The 19,862-nt window shown below is 40.3% G+C and overlaps 2 protein-coding genes across 3 annotated transcripts in view; both read left to right on the top strand.

The window, feature by feature from the left end:
• Window positions 1–10,110, top strand: part of FREM1 (FRAS1 related extracellular matrix 1) — a 183,984-nt gene extending 173,874 nt beyond the window's left edge. The window contains exon 37 of one of the 2 annotated variants that reach the window (XM_053656310.1): window positions 9,884–10,110. In XM_053656310.1, the coding sequence (XP_053512285.1) occupies window positions 9,884–9,924 (41 nt within the window). In that variant the 3' untranslated portion in view covers window positions 9,925–10,110. Of the gene's footprint in view, window positions 1–3,743; window positions 4,656–9,883 lie in introns of those variants that run through there. The other variant, XM_053656308.1, reaches the window with a different exon arrangement.
• Window positions 10,111–12,863: 2,753 nt separating this feature from the next.
• Window positions 12,864–16,773, top strand: CER1 (cerberus 1, DAN family BMP antagonist). Its single transcript, XM_037142755.2, has 2 exons — window positions 12,864–13,842; window positions 15,603–16,773. Exons 1-2 carry the CDS (start codon window positions 13,333–13,335, stop codon window positions 15,915–15,917), a joined length of 825 nt encoding a protein of 274 aa, XP_036998650.2. The 5' UTR covers window positions 12,864–13,332; the 3' UTR covers window positions 15,918–16,773.
• The last annotated feature ends 3,089 nt before the right edge of the window (window positions 16,774–19,862 follow it).

The raw sequence follows: 19,862 nt of genomic DNA, 5'->3' as shown, positions 1-19,862 counted from the left end.
TATTTAAAATCACCATACATACATTTATTTTAGAAAGCTGTACGTGGGTTGATGCATTTGACTCATCCAAGGCACTTGTTCCAGTAATTACCCCACATCTCACCCAGGTTTCTGTTTACCTTTTTACATAGTTGGTTAAGGGGGAAAGAATGTTCATTTAACATAGTTTTTAATTTACAGTGCCACTTTATTGACTTTCCTTCTCCTTCCCTATTAATCACGAGAAAACTGTTGCTGATGGCAGAATGTGTCTGGATGTCTGTAATGTCCAGAATGCCATGGTTTTCTTAAAATTAATTTTACAAGTCTTTAGAACAGGATCATGCAGGAAATGAATACACTGTCCTCATAACTTACACATATAACTGTTCATTTTTGAACATTTTTATGGGTCTTATATTCTACCAGGCAATAAAGTTCAGTTTATCTTAAGACGGAAAAGAACAAAAATAAACCAGCACTTTCATTAAAGGCCTTATGGTAACCCACAATACTTTTTCCAAGCAATGAAGTGTGAGTTTACCTTTTGCTTCCATCCCTCTGTATTTTTGCTTCCCAAAGGCAATCAATCCTTCAGAAGAAAAATGAAAAAAAGATACTCTATCCTAAAACTAATCAAAATAAAGCTGGAGTAGCTATATGAATATCAGAGTAGATTTTTTAAAATTCTCACCCAAGGATATGTTTTTTCTTTATTTTAAAGAGAGAGAGTAAGAGAGAAAAAGAGATGAGAGAGAGAGAGAGAGAGATCAGTGTGAGAGAGAAACCTGGATAGGTTGCCTTCCATACGTGCTTGAGCTCCCAGCTTTTCAGTGTATGGGACAACACTGCAACCCACTGAACCACCTGGCCAGGGCTATCAGAGTAGATTTTAAAGTAATAATTACCAAGGGAAAAGAAGGTGGTTTTATAATTTAAAGGGATCAGCACATCAACAGGGCACAGTAACCCTAAACATGTACGCATCTAGTAACAGCGTTGAAAAATACATAAGACAAAACTAATGAAACTACAAGGAGAAATAGATAAATCTATAATTACAGTCAGAAATGTTAATACTCCTCTCTTGATAATGAATAGAATGACCAGGCAGAAAACCAGTAAGGGTGTAGAAGTATGGGCATTTTAATTAAATTACCTTAATATTTATAGAATACTTCACCCAACAGGGGCAGAATATACATGCTTTTCAAGTGCACACAGTTTATTCACCAGGGTGGACTTTTTTCTGTGACATAAAAGGAGTCTCGGTAAATGTAAAAAGGATTCAAGTCACACAAAATATGTTCTCTGGCCACAATAGACTTGAATTAGAAATCAATAACAGAAACATCTTTGGAAAATCCCCAAGTGTTTGGAAACTATATTATAGACTTCTTTAATTCATGGGTTAAAGTAGAAGTCAAAGGGGAAATTTTAAAGTATGATGAACTGAACAAAAATGAAAACACAAGACATCAAAGTTTGTGGCATGCCATTAAAACTGTACTGAGGGGAAATTTTGTAGCACTAAATGCCTATAATAGAAGAGAAGAAAGGTCTTAACCTCAGCTTCCACTTCAAGAGACTGAAAAAAGAAAGCAGAAATAAGAAAATAACACTATGAGGGTAGAAATCAATAAAACAGAAAACAAAAACAATAGAGAAAGTTAATGAAAGCAAAAGATGGTTCTTTGAGAATATCAATACCATTGGTAAATCTCCAAACAGACTAATCAGGGAAAATTGAGTGAGGACGGCAGTCAGTAGCGTCAGGAACGAGAGGTTAGCTGCGTCAGGTGCCAGCGCCACAGACTCTACAGCTACTGAAAGGGCAGCGAGGGGATGTCAGAAGCAGCTTGTACCAATACACAGGTTAAATAAAATGGACAAATTCCTTGAAAAACACAAACTGCCAACACGATAAAAAAACGGGTAACTTGAAAAAATAATTATAAAAAGTAATTTCTATAGTTATTACAGAAATTAAATTTATAGTTGAAACTTTCTCACAGTAAAAATTCCAGGCTCAGGCAACTTCTTTATTGAATTCTACAAATATTTAAAGAAGAAATAGTACTGATTCCACAAAAGTCACCTGTAAAATGGCAGAGAAAAGAGTTTCTAACTCATTCCATGAGGCCAGCATTACTCTGATACCAAACCACACAAAAATAACTTACACGACTCCACTCTAGGAAGACATCTAACCCAATTAAAAAATGGGAAAAGGACTTGAACAGACACCTCTCCAAGGAGGATATACAGAACATCCAGAGACACATGAAGAGATGCTCAATATCGCTAGCTATATCAGAGAGATGCAAATTAAAACCACAATGAGATACCACTTTACACCGGTCAGGATGGCTATCATAAACAAAGCAACAAACAACAAATGTTGGAGAGGTTGTGGGGAAAAGGGGACCTTAGTTCACTGTTGGTGGGATTGCAGACTGGTACAACCATTATGGAAAACAGTATGGAATTTTCTCAGAAAAATAAAAATCGACCTGCCTTTTGACCCGGCAATTCCACTGCTAGGATTATATCCCAAGAATCCTAAAACATCAATTTCAAAGAACCTATGCACCACAATGTTCATAGCAGCACAATTTACAATAGCCAAGAGTAGGAAGCAACCTAGGTGCCCATCAGTAAATGAATGGATCAGAAAATTGTGGTACATATACACCATGGAATTCTATGCAGCAGAGAGAAAGAAGGAGCTACTACCCTTTGCAACAACATGGATGGAACTGGAAAGCATTATGCTGAGTGAAATAGGCCAGGCATTGAAGGACAAATACCATATGATCTCACCTTTGACAGGAAGCTAAACAATAAAACAAACAAGCAAACAGAATAAAAACAAAGACACTGAAATAGAGAACAAGTGGGCAGTGACCAGAGGGGAGAGGGAAGGGAATTTAAGGGGAAAAATGGGGAGGGATTTTGAGGAACAAGTATGAAAGACACAGGGATGAGGACTGGGGGGGGCGGGAAATGGGAGGGAGGTGGGGAGACAGGGCGGGGGGGGGGCTGGGATGGGAGAAATAGACAAAAAAATGTACTTGAAAAATAATTAAATAAAAATTAAAAAAAAAGAAAACCACAGGCCAGTATCCCTCATGAACATAGATAGAAAAATTCTAAACAAAATGTAACCAATTCAGAACTAACAATATACACAAAAGGATGATATATCATGACTGAGGCACTGTTAAGAGAATGACAAGCCACAGACTGGGAGAAAATATTTATGTGCATATAACGATAAAGGACTTGTATCCAGATTATATATATCATATATATATGTTATATATATATGATATATATATTATTCAAGTTATATCCAGGTTATATAAAACATATATATGTGTGTGTTTGTATTCAAAATTAATAAGAAAATTTTTAAATGGCAGAAGATTTGAACAGATACTTTATCAAAGAAGATGTATAGATGGCAAATCAGTATATGATATATTAGTCATTAGTCATTACTAATGCATTACAAATACCTATTAGTCATTAGGGAACTGTAAATTGTAGCCACAGTGAGATAGTATCACACACCTCTCAGAATGGCTAAAATTAAAACAAGTGACTGTACTAAGTATTGGTAAGACCGTTAAGGAACTGTAAGTCTCATATCCTGCTGGTGGAAATACAACATAGTCCAACCACTTTGGAACACACTTTAGTGGTTTCTTAAAAAATGATAAATGTATACCTACTGTATAATCCTGCCATTCCTCTCCTAGGTATTTACCCAAGAGGAAAGAATGGACATTTTCATTCAAAGACTGATACATGAATGCTCAGAGCAGCTTCATTTGTAACAACCCAAACCATAAACAACCAAAAGCTCATTATCATGTGAATAGATACACAATTATATCCCTATGTGCTTCCAAAGAAATACTGTTCAATAATAAAAATCAAATGAGATATTGCTTACAACAACCTGGGTCACCCTCAAAATAATTATACTGAGAAAAGCCTGACATAAAAGAATACATGGTATACATATACTCTATTTATAGAAAATTCTAGAAAGTGCAAACTAACGTCGAGTGACAGAAAGGAAATTAGATGTTTTCCGTGAGTGGGAGAGGAACACAGGGAAGGGCCGAGGGAGCAATCGCGAGGGGACATAAAACTTTGGAGAGTGATGATTTTGTTCACTATGTTGATTGTAGTAACAGTTTCATAGGTATGAGTGCGTACATACATATGTCTAAATCTACCAAGCTGCACACTTTAAATACATGTTTACTATATGTTAATTTTATACTCCATAAAGCTGTTTAAGGAAAGAGAAGCAAAATAATTTCTGCAAAGTGGAAATTTTGAAAAGAAAATGAAAGCTATATGCATGAAGACATCTTTGTTTCAGGGTAGTAAAAAGGTGGAGCAAAATTATGTGATGGAAATATCCGATGAAAAAAGAATGCTTAATGAAATTTTCCATTGCTGCCATTAAAATGATAATTCTATCACATAATGTTAATGTAAAATAGCAGAATATAAAATAATGTAGTCATCATTTTAATAGCTATGTTGCAATAGGCAGACTGATAGGGAAGAACAAAAGGTACATTTATATCTCGTTTCTACCACTTACTGGCTATGTATCCTAAATTTCCTAAACTTGGGTTTCTCATGTATAAAATATGGATACCAACAATTTCCTGGAAATATTGTTGTAAAAATTAAATGTGAGAGTATAAAGAACATGCCTGGGACACAGTAGGCACTCAATAAAAATACCTTTTCGAAAGCTGTAAAGTGTGTGTTCATGAAAGAGAGAGAGAGAGAGAGATGCAAAGTGTTTGGAAGAGGGTGACAACTTCAAACAGTGTTTGTCCTCACTGGCAAACTGGGAAGGAGAAGCTGGGAGTGAGACAGTTGGGATTTTAGGTTCAATATTACAAGCGAGAACTTTCCCACATGTTAAAATATTTGTGTGGAACATGGAAATGTTTCCAGCTTTTGGAGAAATCTAGGTGACTGAGGAAACTTTTGAAAACTCCAATTGTCTTGCTTTCAGACGTGATTTGAGGTAGATCTACAAACTGTGACAGGGACGATGAAGTTTATATCTATGACCTCCTTACAAAGAGAGAAAAGTTAGGGGAGCGTTTTTGCACAGGACAGAAAAGATTATTTGCTTTGCTAAAGGATGGTTTGTTGCTAAGAACATGGGGGTATTTTCTAAGAATGGTTTCTCCATGGAGCCATCTTTTCATCATTTCCTTTTGCATTCAGTGTGTGAGGAACACACTTGTTGCATGTACTGAGCATTTATCATGCCCCCAGATGAGACTTAAATGATGCTACAAGGAGAGAAGTGTGGTTCAGGGTATATGGGCATCAGGAAGGATTCAAGCTGGAAGACAGAGACCAGAAGCAGGCAGCAGAGACTCACTCCCCGTGAGTCACCTTCCTGCCTACGGCTTCCCTACTTACTAGAAACCCGGGGTCATTTTAGTGCCTAGCCACAAACAATAGGCTGCTTAGGGTTTCAGGTTTGAATCAAGAGCTGAACTTTTGCAAATACGACCAAGGCCAGCTGAGCTTCATGAAAATCTTGGGCACAGGGTCAGGCACACAGCAGAAGGCAAGCCTTACTGGAAAGTTCTGCTTTGCTTTTGCATTTTATTGTCATGATTTTCACAGTTTGTCTCCTGCCACCTTGTTACTTAATCCCCACACCTTGGAGGGGAAAATGTGTAATATTTTAATATTTATGTTACAGATACTTAACATTATGTTTCTGCATAGGTGTTGCCAAGATAGTCAAGCCAACCTTTATTTATAGAGGGTAAAAAATATAAATCTGTCTAAAATCTTTCATATGAGATGGTCTTAATATTTCCAGAGTTGATTTTGGTAGCTACTCTCGGAGAGCCTTAGAAGGGTTGTCAATACAAGGTGTCATTGTTTTAGGTTTCCGATCCACGGCTTGCCTTTCTCCCCAGCTTCCCTGTCTTCTGGCAGCTGGTCCTCACATTCTGTCCTACATTTGGCCTCCAGTCAGTTGAAAGCTTTGCAAGTTGATTTTCCATTCCCATCTGAATTTTAGCTTAGCTGTGGAACTGTTTTCCATGTGTTTTTAATCATTTGTTCATGTGTTACGAGCTTATAGGGACAATATGGTTCCCCCAGCTGCCTGCATTGTATAAGCAGAAACCGGCCAGGTGGCCAGTGGGGAAGCGAATTTCAGACAGATGCCCCCTGCACTCATTTTTGTTGGTGATACACCACCCCCGTCTTCCAACTGGAGGAAAACAATTTACATCCTGCATAAAGTTAATTAACACTCATAGAGTCCTCTGGCATGACTTACCTTTACTAGGAGTGTTATTCTCCTTCAGGAGAGACTTCCTGGGAACAGTGGCTGGTACAACCAAGTTCAAAAACCTTGTCTGAAACTGTGGCCAAGCTGGGAAATAAAGGCGCATTCTGAGTCTTCCCAGATTCAGTGGAAATTTGATTTTAAAATAGGGTCTACTCACCAAGAATTAAGGATATGTTCTCCAGGACAAAGAGTTACCTTTTAGAGAGTCAAATACACCCAAGAACTGTGTCGGAAGTTTCTGTTCACATTTTTATTGGATTGGTGTGTTAAATACTCACTAACCTCCTAAGTGTGGAGTGAGGGGTCCAGAATGGGAAATAAACAGAAAAACTCACTGAGCAAAATCCCTGTTCCCAAAGTTGCCGACCGTGCAGCCTCCGGCAAACACAGACGTTGCCTCCACAGGCCTTCTCTCCCTGGTTAGGAGGACACACGCGCACCCACGTGAGGCCAGCTCTGAGGAGTCGCTCACTAAATGGCGGCACAAATAAGGAACTTCCTTTACCAGATAAACTCTGGTGTCATGGGTAAATCCCTGTATCATCCCAGGAGCTGGCTGGATGGCAGGCCTGCTTTTGTAGCATGAAACTTCAGGGTTCTCATAGTTCTTTTGCCCATTCTGACCGTGTTTTCTTTTTCCATTTTATTGAGGACCAAATTCACGATAAATGAGTTAAATGTTGCAGGGAGTCCCAACAGCTACAAGGAGCTGCGGGGGATCCTGAGAAGAAAGACGTAAAAGTGTCCTGGAGCAAAAAGCTCCAGTGGGTTGCTGTGTCAGTGGGTGGGGTTTGGACAGTTCTTTCCAAAGTTGCCTGTGAAGGCAAAGGACGACATGGAAGCACAGAACCTGAAAGCTTTTATGAAATCAGAAGACATTCTTTAAAAGATTCAAATCAAGCAGACCTATCCATGCTGATGGAGACAGCAAAGGGGTCTGACTATGAAGAGGAGACTGTTCTGCAAAGTGGGCTGGGCAGGATGGAATTCCCAGGGCGGAGTGCAAGGGAGAAATTAATTAGTATGTTTTGATGGTCCAGTGGGAGGAAATTGTCCTCTCTGATGGCTTCTGTCTTTCCCTGTGGAAGAAGGGGTGAGGTTACATAGAATAACAATAAAAATATTAAAAAATAATTAAAAAAATAAGATCCTTCTCAGGTAAATTAAAAAATTATGAAAGAGGCAGAGCAGTCAACGTTTTGAGATAATTAGAGAAGTTTTAATATGATCTATATGGGAGATGAAGAGAGTTGAGTAAAGCAATAAGAAAGATTTCTGGGCAGAATTGAAGGTTCAGGAAAACTGGAGATGGTTAGTTTATATAGAATTGATTTTTGTCATTTCGTCATCATCTCTGCCAGCATCCCATAGCCCAGGTATGACCCAGGAAATGTGCACAGGTGAGTGTTTCCAGGCTTGAAATTTGACTAGATGGGTGCAGGAGAAGGAAGAGAGGGCAAGAGAGTTAGGAATGTTGCAAAAGTTTAAAGTAATGGACCATGAACACAGCCTGGATAGGGAAGGAAGGGAGGCAGAGAACTTACAGACATTTTTCATTCATTCATTCATTCATTCATTCATTCATTCATCCATCCATCCATCCATCCATCCATCCATCCACTCATTCATTCATTTACTCATGCATTTATTCATTCATTTTTAAACCAATATTTTGAAGCATCTACCACATGGAAAGAATTGTTCTAGGGTCTGAAATGGTGAGTAAGTTAAGACATAGTCCCTGCCCTGACCATTGTGGCTCAGTTGGTTGTGGTCGCCAGTTCAATTCCTAGTCAGGGCACATGCCTGGGTTGTGGGTTCTATCCCCAGTCAGGGTGCCTCCAAGAAACAACCAACCAATGTTCCTCTCTTTCTTTCTCCCTCCCTTCCCCTCTCTCTAGAAAGTACATAATTCTTAAAAAAAAGAAAGACATGGCCCCTACGCTCATGGACTTTGAATCCAAAGTGCAGACAAATGTTAAACAAACGTGCACACCAATAATCATCCAATCACAAATATGGTGGTCCTATTATAAGGATAGAGCAGAAAACAGATGCTTGGGGACCACTGTGTGAGAGCATGGAGACAACAGAATGTTGTCGCCGGAGAATGGAACATGGAAGTCTCAGTTTAGAGCTGGAGTAATTCCCGGTAACAGCGGGGTCAAAACAATGGGGGTGGGAGGCCTGCTCAAGTGGGGTCATCAGATTTAGCCAGAGCATTGAATGCGGCCTCACATAATACTGGCGGCATGGAATATGTCAGAGCCACCCGTGTGGATGCCGTAGTCATCCAGAGTGGTAGGTGGATTAGGAGTGAAAAGAAAGGCGATGAGCCAGGTGAGGAAGGTAGGGCAGGTGGTATTGTCCCTGTCAAGGTTTAGGGACATGAAGTTAAGTACCTTAGGTCATGTAGTTTATAAGCTGTGAGGCAGAGTCAGGAATCAGATAAAGCTCTTCTGGCCTCAAGTTCAGAGTTGCTTCAACTTACAATGCTCTCTCTGAGAGCAGCTTTCTGCAGAATGAAACACGATCAGGGGAAATGTTACAGATGGAGAAGAGGGAGCGTGACAGGGGCTAAGCATCAGTGAGGGCACCCTGGACGGTGGGCAGTGGGGGATGGCTGGACCGTGGGGTGGCGGGGCACGTGGTACAGTCATCTCAGCTGCCACGGCCTACTCTTCAGAGTTGCAGGAGCCCCCTCACAATCTTGGTAAGTAGCTGGGCAGTCACATTTAAGTACAGCTCATGAGTTGTGTGTGTAACAGAGAGTGTTTTGGACAGAGAGCCATAAAATGGCTGAGTCTGCAAACAGGATAATCAGATGCTAAAAGGTGACTCAGGGATCAGTGTCCCAAAAATGGAAATGGAAAAATTTTGTGGCATGCTACGCTGTTTGATATTTTTTAATTTTTTATCAGCTATATATTCTTCTCTTAGTGGGATGTAATTAGTTTGCTAGGGCTGCCATAACAAGGCACCGCCAGCTGGGTGGCCTGAACAACAGAAATTCACATCCCCACAGCTCTGCAGGTGGGAGATCAAGATCAAGGTGTCGGTAAGGTCACTTCTTTCTGAGGGCTCTCTCCTTAGCTCAGAGATGGCCATCTTCTTCCTATACCTTCACATGGTCTTTCTTCTGGTCTTTGTCTTTGTCTTAAACTTCTTTTCTTATGAGAACACCATTTTTATTGGAATAGGCCAATCCTAATGACCGCATTTTAACTTAATTAACTCTTTAAAGGTCCTGTCTTCAAGTATGGTCACACTCTGAGGGACTAGGGGTTAAGATTCCACCATGAATTTTGGAAAGGCATAATTCAGCCTATAGTGCGTGAAAATTTGAAAACATTTCACGTAAAGAAGTTAATAACAGTGATTGTCTCCATAGCAGGAGAGGCATCCTGGGAAGTCAGAGGAAGAGTTATCTTTCATTGCACATTTTTTTTTGTATTATTTGAATTTTGTTACTACAGATATTTAATACTTAATCAAAAATAAAAGAAAATGATTGTGTGTCTATTGCACTTAAACCATTAGTGAATACAATGAGCAGAAATGCAGTCGTGACCGCTCACTGAGCCTGTGGGATTTGGATCGGAGCGCCCCTGACCAGCACAGGAACGCGGCCTGCCTGGCTGCTCCTTGCGGAACTCACTTTGAATAAACTGGTCTCTCCCGCTGCGGCTGTGGACTTCGGACTCCACCAGGCCTGGATGAGGACACCGCCACTCTTTTACCCCCAGGTCCTCACACAGAGTTGGCACTCGCATACCTGCTGCAGGAGTGACCACACCCATGCATCCAAGGAGTGGAGCAGGTTTGGGGAATGAGCCCTTTCTGGTCTGTTCTTGCTGCAGAAAGTGGCAGGAAGGGCAGTGGAGGGCGGGGAGTTCTATGTTTTGAGTAATTTAGTAAACTTACTTATAACAAGAGGTTCAAGGGGGAACCAGTTACTCTAATTTGCCTTCTTCTTTGTCTTTTGGAAAAGAAAAGAAAGATTCTGCTTCTTTTGGGCTCTTTTTAAGTAATCTAAAGTCTCTTGACACAGTTGCTGCTCTATATTTTGAAAAGAGAGGTAGTTATGAGGCAATGGCATGCACCCCAAACGGATTTATTTCACAAATCCATCAACCCCAATTCCCTTTCTGTCTCTCAGTTTAACTCCAGTGCCCACCTTCTACCCTAATGCTGCCTCTCACCTTTTATTGATTTAGGCCTGGGTTTTTCAGGAATAAACTGAGCCTCTCTGGTTCTCCTCGGAAAGCACAAGGCTGCTCTTACAGGTGCAGCCTGTAAGAGGGGCTGAATGGGCAGCTCCACCTGGTCCTGAAGACATCTTAGTGCTTAGGAAGACAGATCAGGGTGAAATGAGAGCGTTCGGGTGATGCTGGGCACGAGGTGTAAATGGGAACACATGCATGAATGATGACATCTGGCTCTCGAGTGCAGGCACGAGGCTGTCCCACGAGGAGGACCGAGCAGATTGGGCACAGGTGAGCTCCAGCCTGTCTTCTGCCGTGGCCTCTGGTACTGAGTAATTTGTGGAGCTCTCTCCTCAGGTCGGCTTCCTGCTGTGTCTGGAGGCCCCTCCAGACCGACCTCCATTTGGCTTCTTCCAAATTGGGGTGGGAGGCATTAGATGCCTATATCAATTGAAGATCCATAGAGGGCGCATATTTCTGCTGAAAGCTACAAAATGTTTATCCCTAAGAGTAAGCTGTAAAGTACCTCATTCTTAGCTCTCGAGTTGATGAAAGGATGAGAGGTGAATGCCACCTGCCTTGGCTGTGGGAGACAGGGGCCCAAGACAGGCATAGGCGCCATAGCTCCCATCACAGAGGCCGGGCTTTGCTAGGTCTAACCGGTCGGGATATTTGCACATTTTCTCAACAGGAATGACAAAACAGCAAAATGAAATTCTTAACTCCTTTTTAAAATGACATTTATAAACACCAAAATTAGGATCAGAAGAAGGGGAATTTAGAACTACAGAAAGTTAAAAATGGGTAACCGACACCCCCACAGCTAATATAGCAAAGTTACAGAATGTAAGGAATCACTAGACTATAGAACTTGTTTGAGGCCACGAACTAAGTGCTTATCATTTTGTATCATCTTCTAGTATCTAGGATGCCTGACCCACAAACGGAGCCTCCTACAAATTTTAATCCAATAGAATTATTTCAGTTGTACCCCATGTTCAGAGCCAAGTGACCTGAGACCCTGAGTGGACTCTCTGGGACAGTCTTTAGTTTGGGGGAATGCAAGGTGCTGTGATTGATGGCAGTGGAACTTAGACATTAAAGTTCAAAAGGAATCAGGAAGCGTGTCCTAGTTGGCTTCCATAACATATTTACACTTTGGGAAGAGTGGCCAGCTCTGGAATGTCTATTGCACTGGCTAGCGGAGGGAATTAAGAAATCAAAGAGCAGGCAGTTAAAAAAAATACTTGAAAAGAAATGGCAAATATTGATGCTCATTTAGTGTGGATTAACTGTAGCTTAATTAATGGTAATCTATGGTATTTGGTACAAGTAAAATATATTTCTTCTGATAGAATTCTGAAGAAAAAATGATGCTTCATTTAAAAATAGTTCATCATTTTAAGTAAAGGGACATATTTGAGACTTTATCTCACAGAATCGGGGATGACTATTAAAAAGAACATGAGTCTGAAAAAGAGTCCAGTGGATTTAAATCTTTGTAAAATGAAAACTTAATCAGTAGTCAGAACTGGGGTGGGAGGAAGGATGATACAGGATGGGGCATGTGATGAAATCCAAGGACTATGGTGATTAAATAAAAGGGCAGAAATATAGGCAAGTATTAGCTCAATTCCCAATGGAAACACTGTTGAAATGGCGTGGCAGGTAGCTTGGGCTCAATTATGGTGTTTCAGTTCTTGGATATGTTCTTTCTCATATCCTGGCCTGCTCTACAGTGTTTCTGAAAGATGGTCATCTAACAAATTTTCCTGTATTTGTCCTGGCCATCAATAACTAGAGAATAAGGAAGATGATGTGGATTCTGTAAAGTAAAGAACTGATCAGCCATCTTCATGCCCAAAACTATCAAACCTGGTGCTTAGAATCCACGTTCTCAAGTCTGGCCCTTTGTTTAGATAAAGTTTAAAAAAAATCAGTGGGGAGGCTTGAGAGAGACATTTCCCCATCCCCAGTGAAGCCTGAGGAACTGTCAGTCTATTACTTAGTATCTTGTTGAGAAATTTGTGAACAATGGAAGGAGTTTTATCTGATGACTGACCAGGTGTGAATTTAGCACTGAGTATTTGATTCTTAAAGCGTGGGGATTAACTTGAAAATTGTGTGTTTCCCTTTACTTTGTTCCCACACGACATCAACAATCCCAGCCACATCCAAGAGGAGAGTCCTCTGCTCAGCAACGGATGCATCTATTTCTTCCTTTCCTTCCCCTACGACTTTGATCTTCTTCTTCAGCAGCTTGTTGGTGTACTGGGGGTGTGCATGTCAGTGTTTAGAGCCGAAAGGACTGGATTTTTCCCAAATGTACGCCTTTAATTTTTATCTGGCATACTTCTCTATTAAAAACATGTTTTGTCTATTTTAGCCCAGCACAAAGCGGATGCACTGCAAATGCTAGTTGACTCCGGTCCTTCTAATAACAGTGATGGGAAATCCAGGCAAAGAATGTGTTGATTTTGTAAATACTGCTCTTCAAATCTCAAGTGATAAAAGAGTCAGCTAATGACCTCCTGGGTCCCAGGCTTTCACTGGGCTCTTCTAAAATACACAAAACCAAAGGAAAGGCAGGACACCATTAGCACTACATAATTCAAGCAAACAAATGTGTTTACACTGCCTAACTACTGACCACCTGCCTTCCCATCGCACAAGACAGGTATCTATATATAGGATCTGATCTCCTGGTTCACAGTCCTGGGGGGAGAGAGCCTCTCCTTTGGGCTTCACCATCTGTGAATCTGAAGGAAGCTGGGCCCTGACAACATGCCTCTCCTCTTACTTCAGCTGCTGGTGCTCTTGGCTCTGGGGAAGGCTGCAGGGCACCCGGGGGGCCTCCAGCGTCAGCGTTCTGTTTCCCTCGTGCTCCTGGAAAGGAATCGCAGAGAGCTTCCCATGGGCAACCCTGAGGAGGCTGAGGAGAAGCCAGACCTGTTTGTTGCGGTGCCGCACCTGATAGGTGCCAGCCCTGCGGCCGAAGGCCAGGGGGACAGAGAGAAGAAGATGCTCTTCAGGTTTGGCAGGCTCTGGAAGAAGCCTGAGAGAGAACTGCACCCAACCCAGGACCCCGTCAGTGAGCACTTCCCACCTGGGACCCAGACCCTCACTCAGTCGGAGGATGGGATGCAGATAAAGAAGTCTCCGCTTCAGGAAGAAGCCAAGAAATTCTGGCACCACTTCATGTTCAGAATGAGCCCGGCTTCTCAGGGGGTCATCCTGCCTATCAAAAGCCATGAGGTGCACCAGGAGACCTGTAGGACAGTGCCTTTCAGCCAGGTATCTGTTCCGGGTGGAGAGGGGGTTGGAGTGTGCAGGGAGTGGGTAGACAGTTGGGACAGGTGTCGAGGAGGGAAGAGGCTGCCAGGAGCCCAGGTCTTGCCTAACTCCCAGACTTGGTGCTTGACCATTCATCATTGGCAAAGTATGATCATACTTCCTAAATTTCCTTCTGAACTTTCCATTATTGCTTGGTATTCTGGAAATGCTGCAGAGATAGTATGATTGTACAGCCCATATTAGTAATCATTTATGCTGATGGCACAGAGCTTTGTTTTATGTGATTTTATTTACTTATTTTTACAAGGGCGGGGTAGGGGGGTTTATGCAGAGAGATAGACTTATCCTCAGTTACGGAACTGGCAATTTAGACCTATGAGCAGAACTTTCTCTAGCTCGATCTCTGTTAGGATGTGGATGGGCAGGTCCACTCCCTTCGTAGCTAAGGTGGGACACACTGGACTCCCCCCCATTTTTATGCCAGTGTATGATGGTCTTAGCCCCTGTATTTCACACGTAAATACTTCATAGGTCTATAAAGTATGTTGAGGTTGTCAGGCATAAGTTATGATATTTTTAGTATTACCATAGCAAAGTTGATTTAACTTGTTTTTTCCATAAGCTTTTAAAAAATAATCTTGATGTAAAATCACATTTTCTCCCCTTAGTAACAACAGTCTCCTGATTCATCTTGTATGGTCCTGATTCATCTTGTATGGGTTGATTTGTGGTTATCACAATTGGTTCCATACTATTAAGACAAAGGGGCATTCTACTATCTACTTCCTTCAGCCAGTTCTGGCAACCCCCATACTCCAAATGTTAAATTTAAATTGAGAAATTGCATCAGCTCCTTAGACCTCAAGATACTGAAACAAAAGCCATGCCAGGTAAAGTAAAATTTTACAGTCCAATAATGCTACCCCATTAGGCAGGTGGTATTATAAGGCAATTGGGTATGCAAGGTCATTAAGTATTCTGCCTAAAAAGGCAAGGATCTGTAGCAATAGCAAGTAAACTACCAATTAATAATGACTGCTTCATTGGCCCGGTGCAGTTAGAAACTTGCTCTTAAGAATTATGTAATCAAATTTCCTTTGAAACTTATATTTTGAATTCTATTGCTAATTAAATTAAAATTAAGATGTTTGACTTGCATATTTGAAGGCCACAGAAAGGTAGGGGCACGGGTTACGGGAGAGGCAGAGGCCGTGCCACGCATGGTGATTGCGGGCATGTGTGCTGCAACTTTGCTCCCAGCAACTTCATAGATTTGGATGTACTCCAGGCCCTGCAAAGTAGAGTAGAATTACACTCATTGTATTCTGGTCTATTCTATGGGAAATTGAACAAACATGTACTGAGAATCTATTATGCACAATGTTCTGTGAGGAATAGAAAGATCAGGCGCATTACTTTCATAAAGCTAGCCCTCAGATCTTTTTCAATTGATAATATCCCATTAGACAAAATTTCTTAAAGTTTGGTAATTAAAAAATAAAAATGAGTAAAATATTTTCTTATCAACTTAGAAATTTCTGAAAGGCTAACTTATTAATTTATTACTCAGTAAAAGAAATACTTATTTGAGGTGGCATTTTTGCCCTTATAGATACCATTACTTGAATATTGCAAAACATCCAAAATTGGAAAGGTTTTGAGATTTTAATTATCCACAGACTTACAGCCTATAGCTTCTGTATCATGTGTGTTAATGAAATGAAACAAGATAACTTAATAGAGATATGTTTGCCTTTTAGTCGATCACCCACGAAGACTGTGAGGAAGTAGTTGTACAGAACAACCTTTGCTTTGGGAAATGTGGGCCTGCGAGTGTTTCTGGAGCTGCACAGCACCCCCACTTCTGCTTCCACTGCTCACCTGCCAAGTTCACCACAATGCACTTGCAGCTGAACTGCTCAGACCTGGCCCGCGTGGTCAAGGTAGTGATGCTGGTAGAGGAGTGCCAGTGCACGGTGAAGACGGATCACCACGAGCATGGACACCTCCTCCAGGCAGGCCCCCAGGCAGAATTTCATGCCCCTGATCCCTTTATCCCTGGATTTTCAACTTAAAAACTATCCCACTATTACCTTGAAAAGCAAAACCACCATAGTAAAGTTACTGATTATCCAGTCTATAAATGTTCAGTGGGTACATAATACTTTAAGGGAAAGGTGGTTTAAAAAGTAGTAAGATAGAATAATTGAGAGGAAACGGTATTCATCTAGTTAGCAGTACACATTTGGTATCTAGTTTTGACTCTGCTGCTTGCTGGCCATCGAATAGTATCAAGTTGCAGAAGTTTTCTCCACTGCAAGCTGTTCATCTGTAAATGAAGGACTTTTTAAAATATTAAAAATATTAAAATATTTTAATATTTTAACTAGATGATTGCTGAAGTCCTTTCCACTGCTAATATTCCATGACCCATTGTCTCCAAGTTTGGAGAAAAGCTGTCCATCCGAAGGAGGAAAAGAAATCAGCTAGACCATAAAAATGGGCTTCTTTAGTGACTTGTCAAAGCACCAGCAAATATATATACATTAAATTGGTAGAAGGATTCCTTATATTTATAGCTGCTTTTGCATCTCAGGCAGTGTTTTATTTGAGTTCTATCAGATGATTAAGTAGTTCTATAGATGTAAGTAGTAACTTGTTTGATTGCCTCTTTTTTTTTGATACTCCCCGTATAAAGTTCTCTGGCTTTGAAGAGGATCATTGATGTTAGTTTTAAGGCTTTACATGAGATATGAAGCAATCATTGGTAGCCAAACAAGTGCCTATATTATGGGAAAGAAAAAATAGGTCAATCCAGGGGTAAAGGTCAATCCAGAAATGCTAATGAAAGCGGCCAAAGAATTCCAGTAGACATCAAATTAAATAAACAGCAAATGTTTTTAAATTGAAACAATTTACTAGTGAAATCCTTCATCCACATACATTTTGAATTAGATGTTAAAGGTTCTATTTCTCTGTGTTTGGATGACTTTTTTTTTTGCTACTGCATTTGAATTACATTTTTTTCTGCAAATGCTACAGTTGCAAGTTCTTAATATTTTAATACAGTCGCAAATATTCTTAATATTTTAATGCATTAAATTTTAACACATGAAGCATTCTGGGAAATGTCATGACTTTCAATTGTCTTATATTTTGTCCTCATTTGTTTTGTCCATTCATAGTTTAAATGCACTATCTGGAGATTACCTAGCTGGAAATGTTTTGGAAATGGCTTCAGAGCCCAGTGACAATAGCCTAAGTGTTTTTCAAACACCTTGCTGTGAAAGTCCTTAAATCACTCTCTTCTGTGATTGCATTTGTCCTTCTGCATTTATTTCTATGTACGTATTATGCAAAACTGGCTTTCTATAGCTATATTTTTCTATAATCATTCTTTAAAAATCCACCTTAGAAATTATTTTAATTATTTGGATCCCTTTGTTTTCAGTATACACATAAAATGTGTTTCCTAATGATTATTTTCTAAAAAAAGAAATCAATGCATATTTTAATTCTATTTCTCTTTAATCCTGCTGTCCTGATGATCTGGAGAAGCGAATGCATTTATATTTAGTGTATATTCCATAACATCAGTATAATGGAATATGCACTGCACAGATACACATGTGGCCTTTACGTCAGAAAGTATTATACCCCTCAGTGGTCAAAGGCAACCTAATTGACCAAGATATCGTCATAAGGATAGAACTGTTAAGCATAAATGATATCCCAGCTGGTCAATATATTTTGGTGCCAAAAGCTATTGAGCAGCTGTCTAGTTTGCAGTTGCCTAACTCTGATTATGTAAACCCATCTCTGCCAACTGGACTACCCTTCTCTGCCTTACACACTCGCAGATCCCTTTGATCTGTCCATGCAAACAGACTTTCGAGCCCCAAACAGTCATCAGTTTTATTTAAACTCTGGTTTGCCCTTTCCTCACATGTGAATTCAAGAGGAAATAGCTGATAGTGGTATCAGAGTTTACATTCATACAGTCATACGTGAAACTCACAAAACTGCCCACCTTCAACCACCTCTACTTACAAAATAGGCATTTCCAATGGTTCAACGTAATACATGGGAACATGAGAAAACAAGAGGAAACACACAAATATTAAACATCTATTAAATCCCAGATACTATGTTAGGTCTTTTATTTAATTAAAATAATCAAATTTTAGAGAGAGGGGAGGGGAAGAAGAAAGAGAGGGAGAGAAACATCAGTGTGAGAGATACATCGATCCGTTGCTTCTCATATGCACTCTGACCAAGGACCGAACCTGCAACCCAGCCATGTGCCCTGGCTGGGAGTCTAACTGGTGACATTTTGCCCTGGGGGTTGATGCCCAACCAATTGTGCTGGATTTTTCAAATAAATTATATAATTTATGTAACACAGGAATATATATACACATTACTGCCAGAACTTATGAGTTGGGTAAGTACTCTATTTGATAGGTGGGTGGGGAAAATAAAAAAGTTTTCTAAGCAGCCCTGGCCTTGTGGCTCAGTTGGTTGGAGCCTCATTCCATATACCAAAAAGGTCCCAAATTCAATTCCTGGTCAGGGCACGGACCCTGGTTGTGGGTTTGACCCCTAGTCGGCAACCGATCAACGTCTCTGTCTCGGTCTCTCTTTCCCTCCCTTTCTCCCTTCCTCTCTCTAAAATCAATGGATACCCTCAGGTGAAGAATAAAAAAAAAGTTTAAGTAGCTTGCTTAAGGTCATCTGGAGTATCTTTTTTATTTGTGTTAAAATATTTGCTCATTCATTGTCCATCGATTTAGATTTAACTCCTCTAGGTCTCATGACTATAGGCCTCTAAGCTAATTTCATGTTACTTCCGTCTGGCTCTCATATCTGAAAGACACTGATGTTCTCCCCTGAAAGAGGAGTTGTGCGTGGGTCCGGTCCTCAGCCAAGCAAGCGCTGTTGGGACTTGAGAGGTGGTCCCTGCAAGCCCCCTCATCAGTCTCTGTCTCATTTTTCTCTCAATTAAAATAAGGCTGATAATGATTACTTCACAACAATTGGGATGGCCGCGTGTAACTAAGATCACATCAGAAAGCTTTAGATACTGTAAAATTACCAGGGGTTCATTCACTCTTCTCCAATCAGACTTCAGAAAAAATGTTTTAAGAGATTTAAAAAGACAGGCAAAGAATAACATAACTCTCAACTTCTCACCACGAGAATAGTTAATATTTTCTCATCTTGTGCTTCTTGTTTATTTTCTAAAAGAAAGAAACCATTTCACATGTAAGTAAAGTCCCCTCTAATCACCATGAGGAGTTCCCATCCCCCAAACCCCTCGCCCCTCAATACCCGCAACTCAGACTCCCGTTTATAATTCCAGTGTCTTTTTGCAAAGGTGCATACATGTCCACAAGTAATATACAGTATGCTTGTATGTGCATATATTGTATGCACACACAATATGCATATATTGTGTGTATATGTTCCTTTATTCAGCAGGTATTTACTTGTTCACTAGCTGTGAGCAAGACACAGCTCTAGGGACTGTGAATATAGCACTGGAACAAGTCAGAGAAGATCCTGCTTCTCGTGGGGGGAGACAAGCAGTGTGAAGATCAACCAGTTCATCAGTCCGTCAACTGTACAGGAAAAATAGCAGATGGTTACAAATGCAGTAAGTTTTTAATTACATGCATAATATTCTATTTGAATTTTCTGCAGTTATTTTTCTCCTCATACAGGATTTGGGCTTGTCCTTATACGTTTTTGTTTTTTAATGTATTTTTTTTATCTCTATTCTAAAGATTTGGCATTAAGTATTTTCTACAGAGAATGATTAAATCAGCTTTGAAATTTATTTTTTAATGTGTGTAGTCTCTTTAACCTGTCAACTTAATTCTCAATTAAGAGTGTCCTGTACCATCTGAATTTTTATAGTTTCTTCTGTACAAGACACTGTGCTGAGAACTCTGGGATAATCATAGGTGAAAGGACACATTTCCTACCACCCCAGAGTTTACATTACAGTGGTGGAGATA

The sequence above is a fragment of the Artibeus jamaicensis genome, unplaced genomic scaffold (genome assembly GCF_021234435.1).
Source record: "Artibeus jamaicensis isolate MK-2021 breed Jamaican fruit bat unplaced genomic scaffold, CSHL_Jam_final scaffold_1964, whole genome shotgun sequence".
NCBI classification, from domain to species: domain Eukaryota; kingdom Metazoa; phylum Chordata; class Mammalia; order Chiroptera; family Phyllostomidae; genus Artibeus; species Artibeus jamaicensis.
This window is presented reverse-complemented; position numbering and strand designations above follow the sequence as displayed.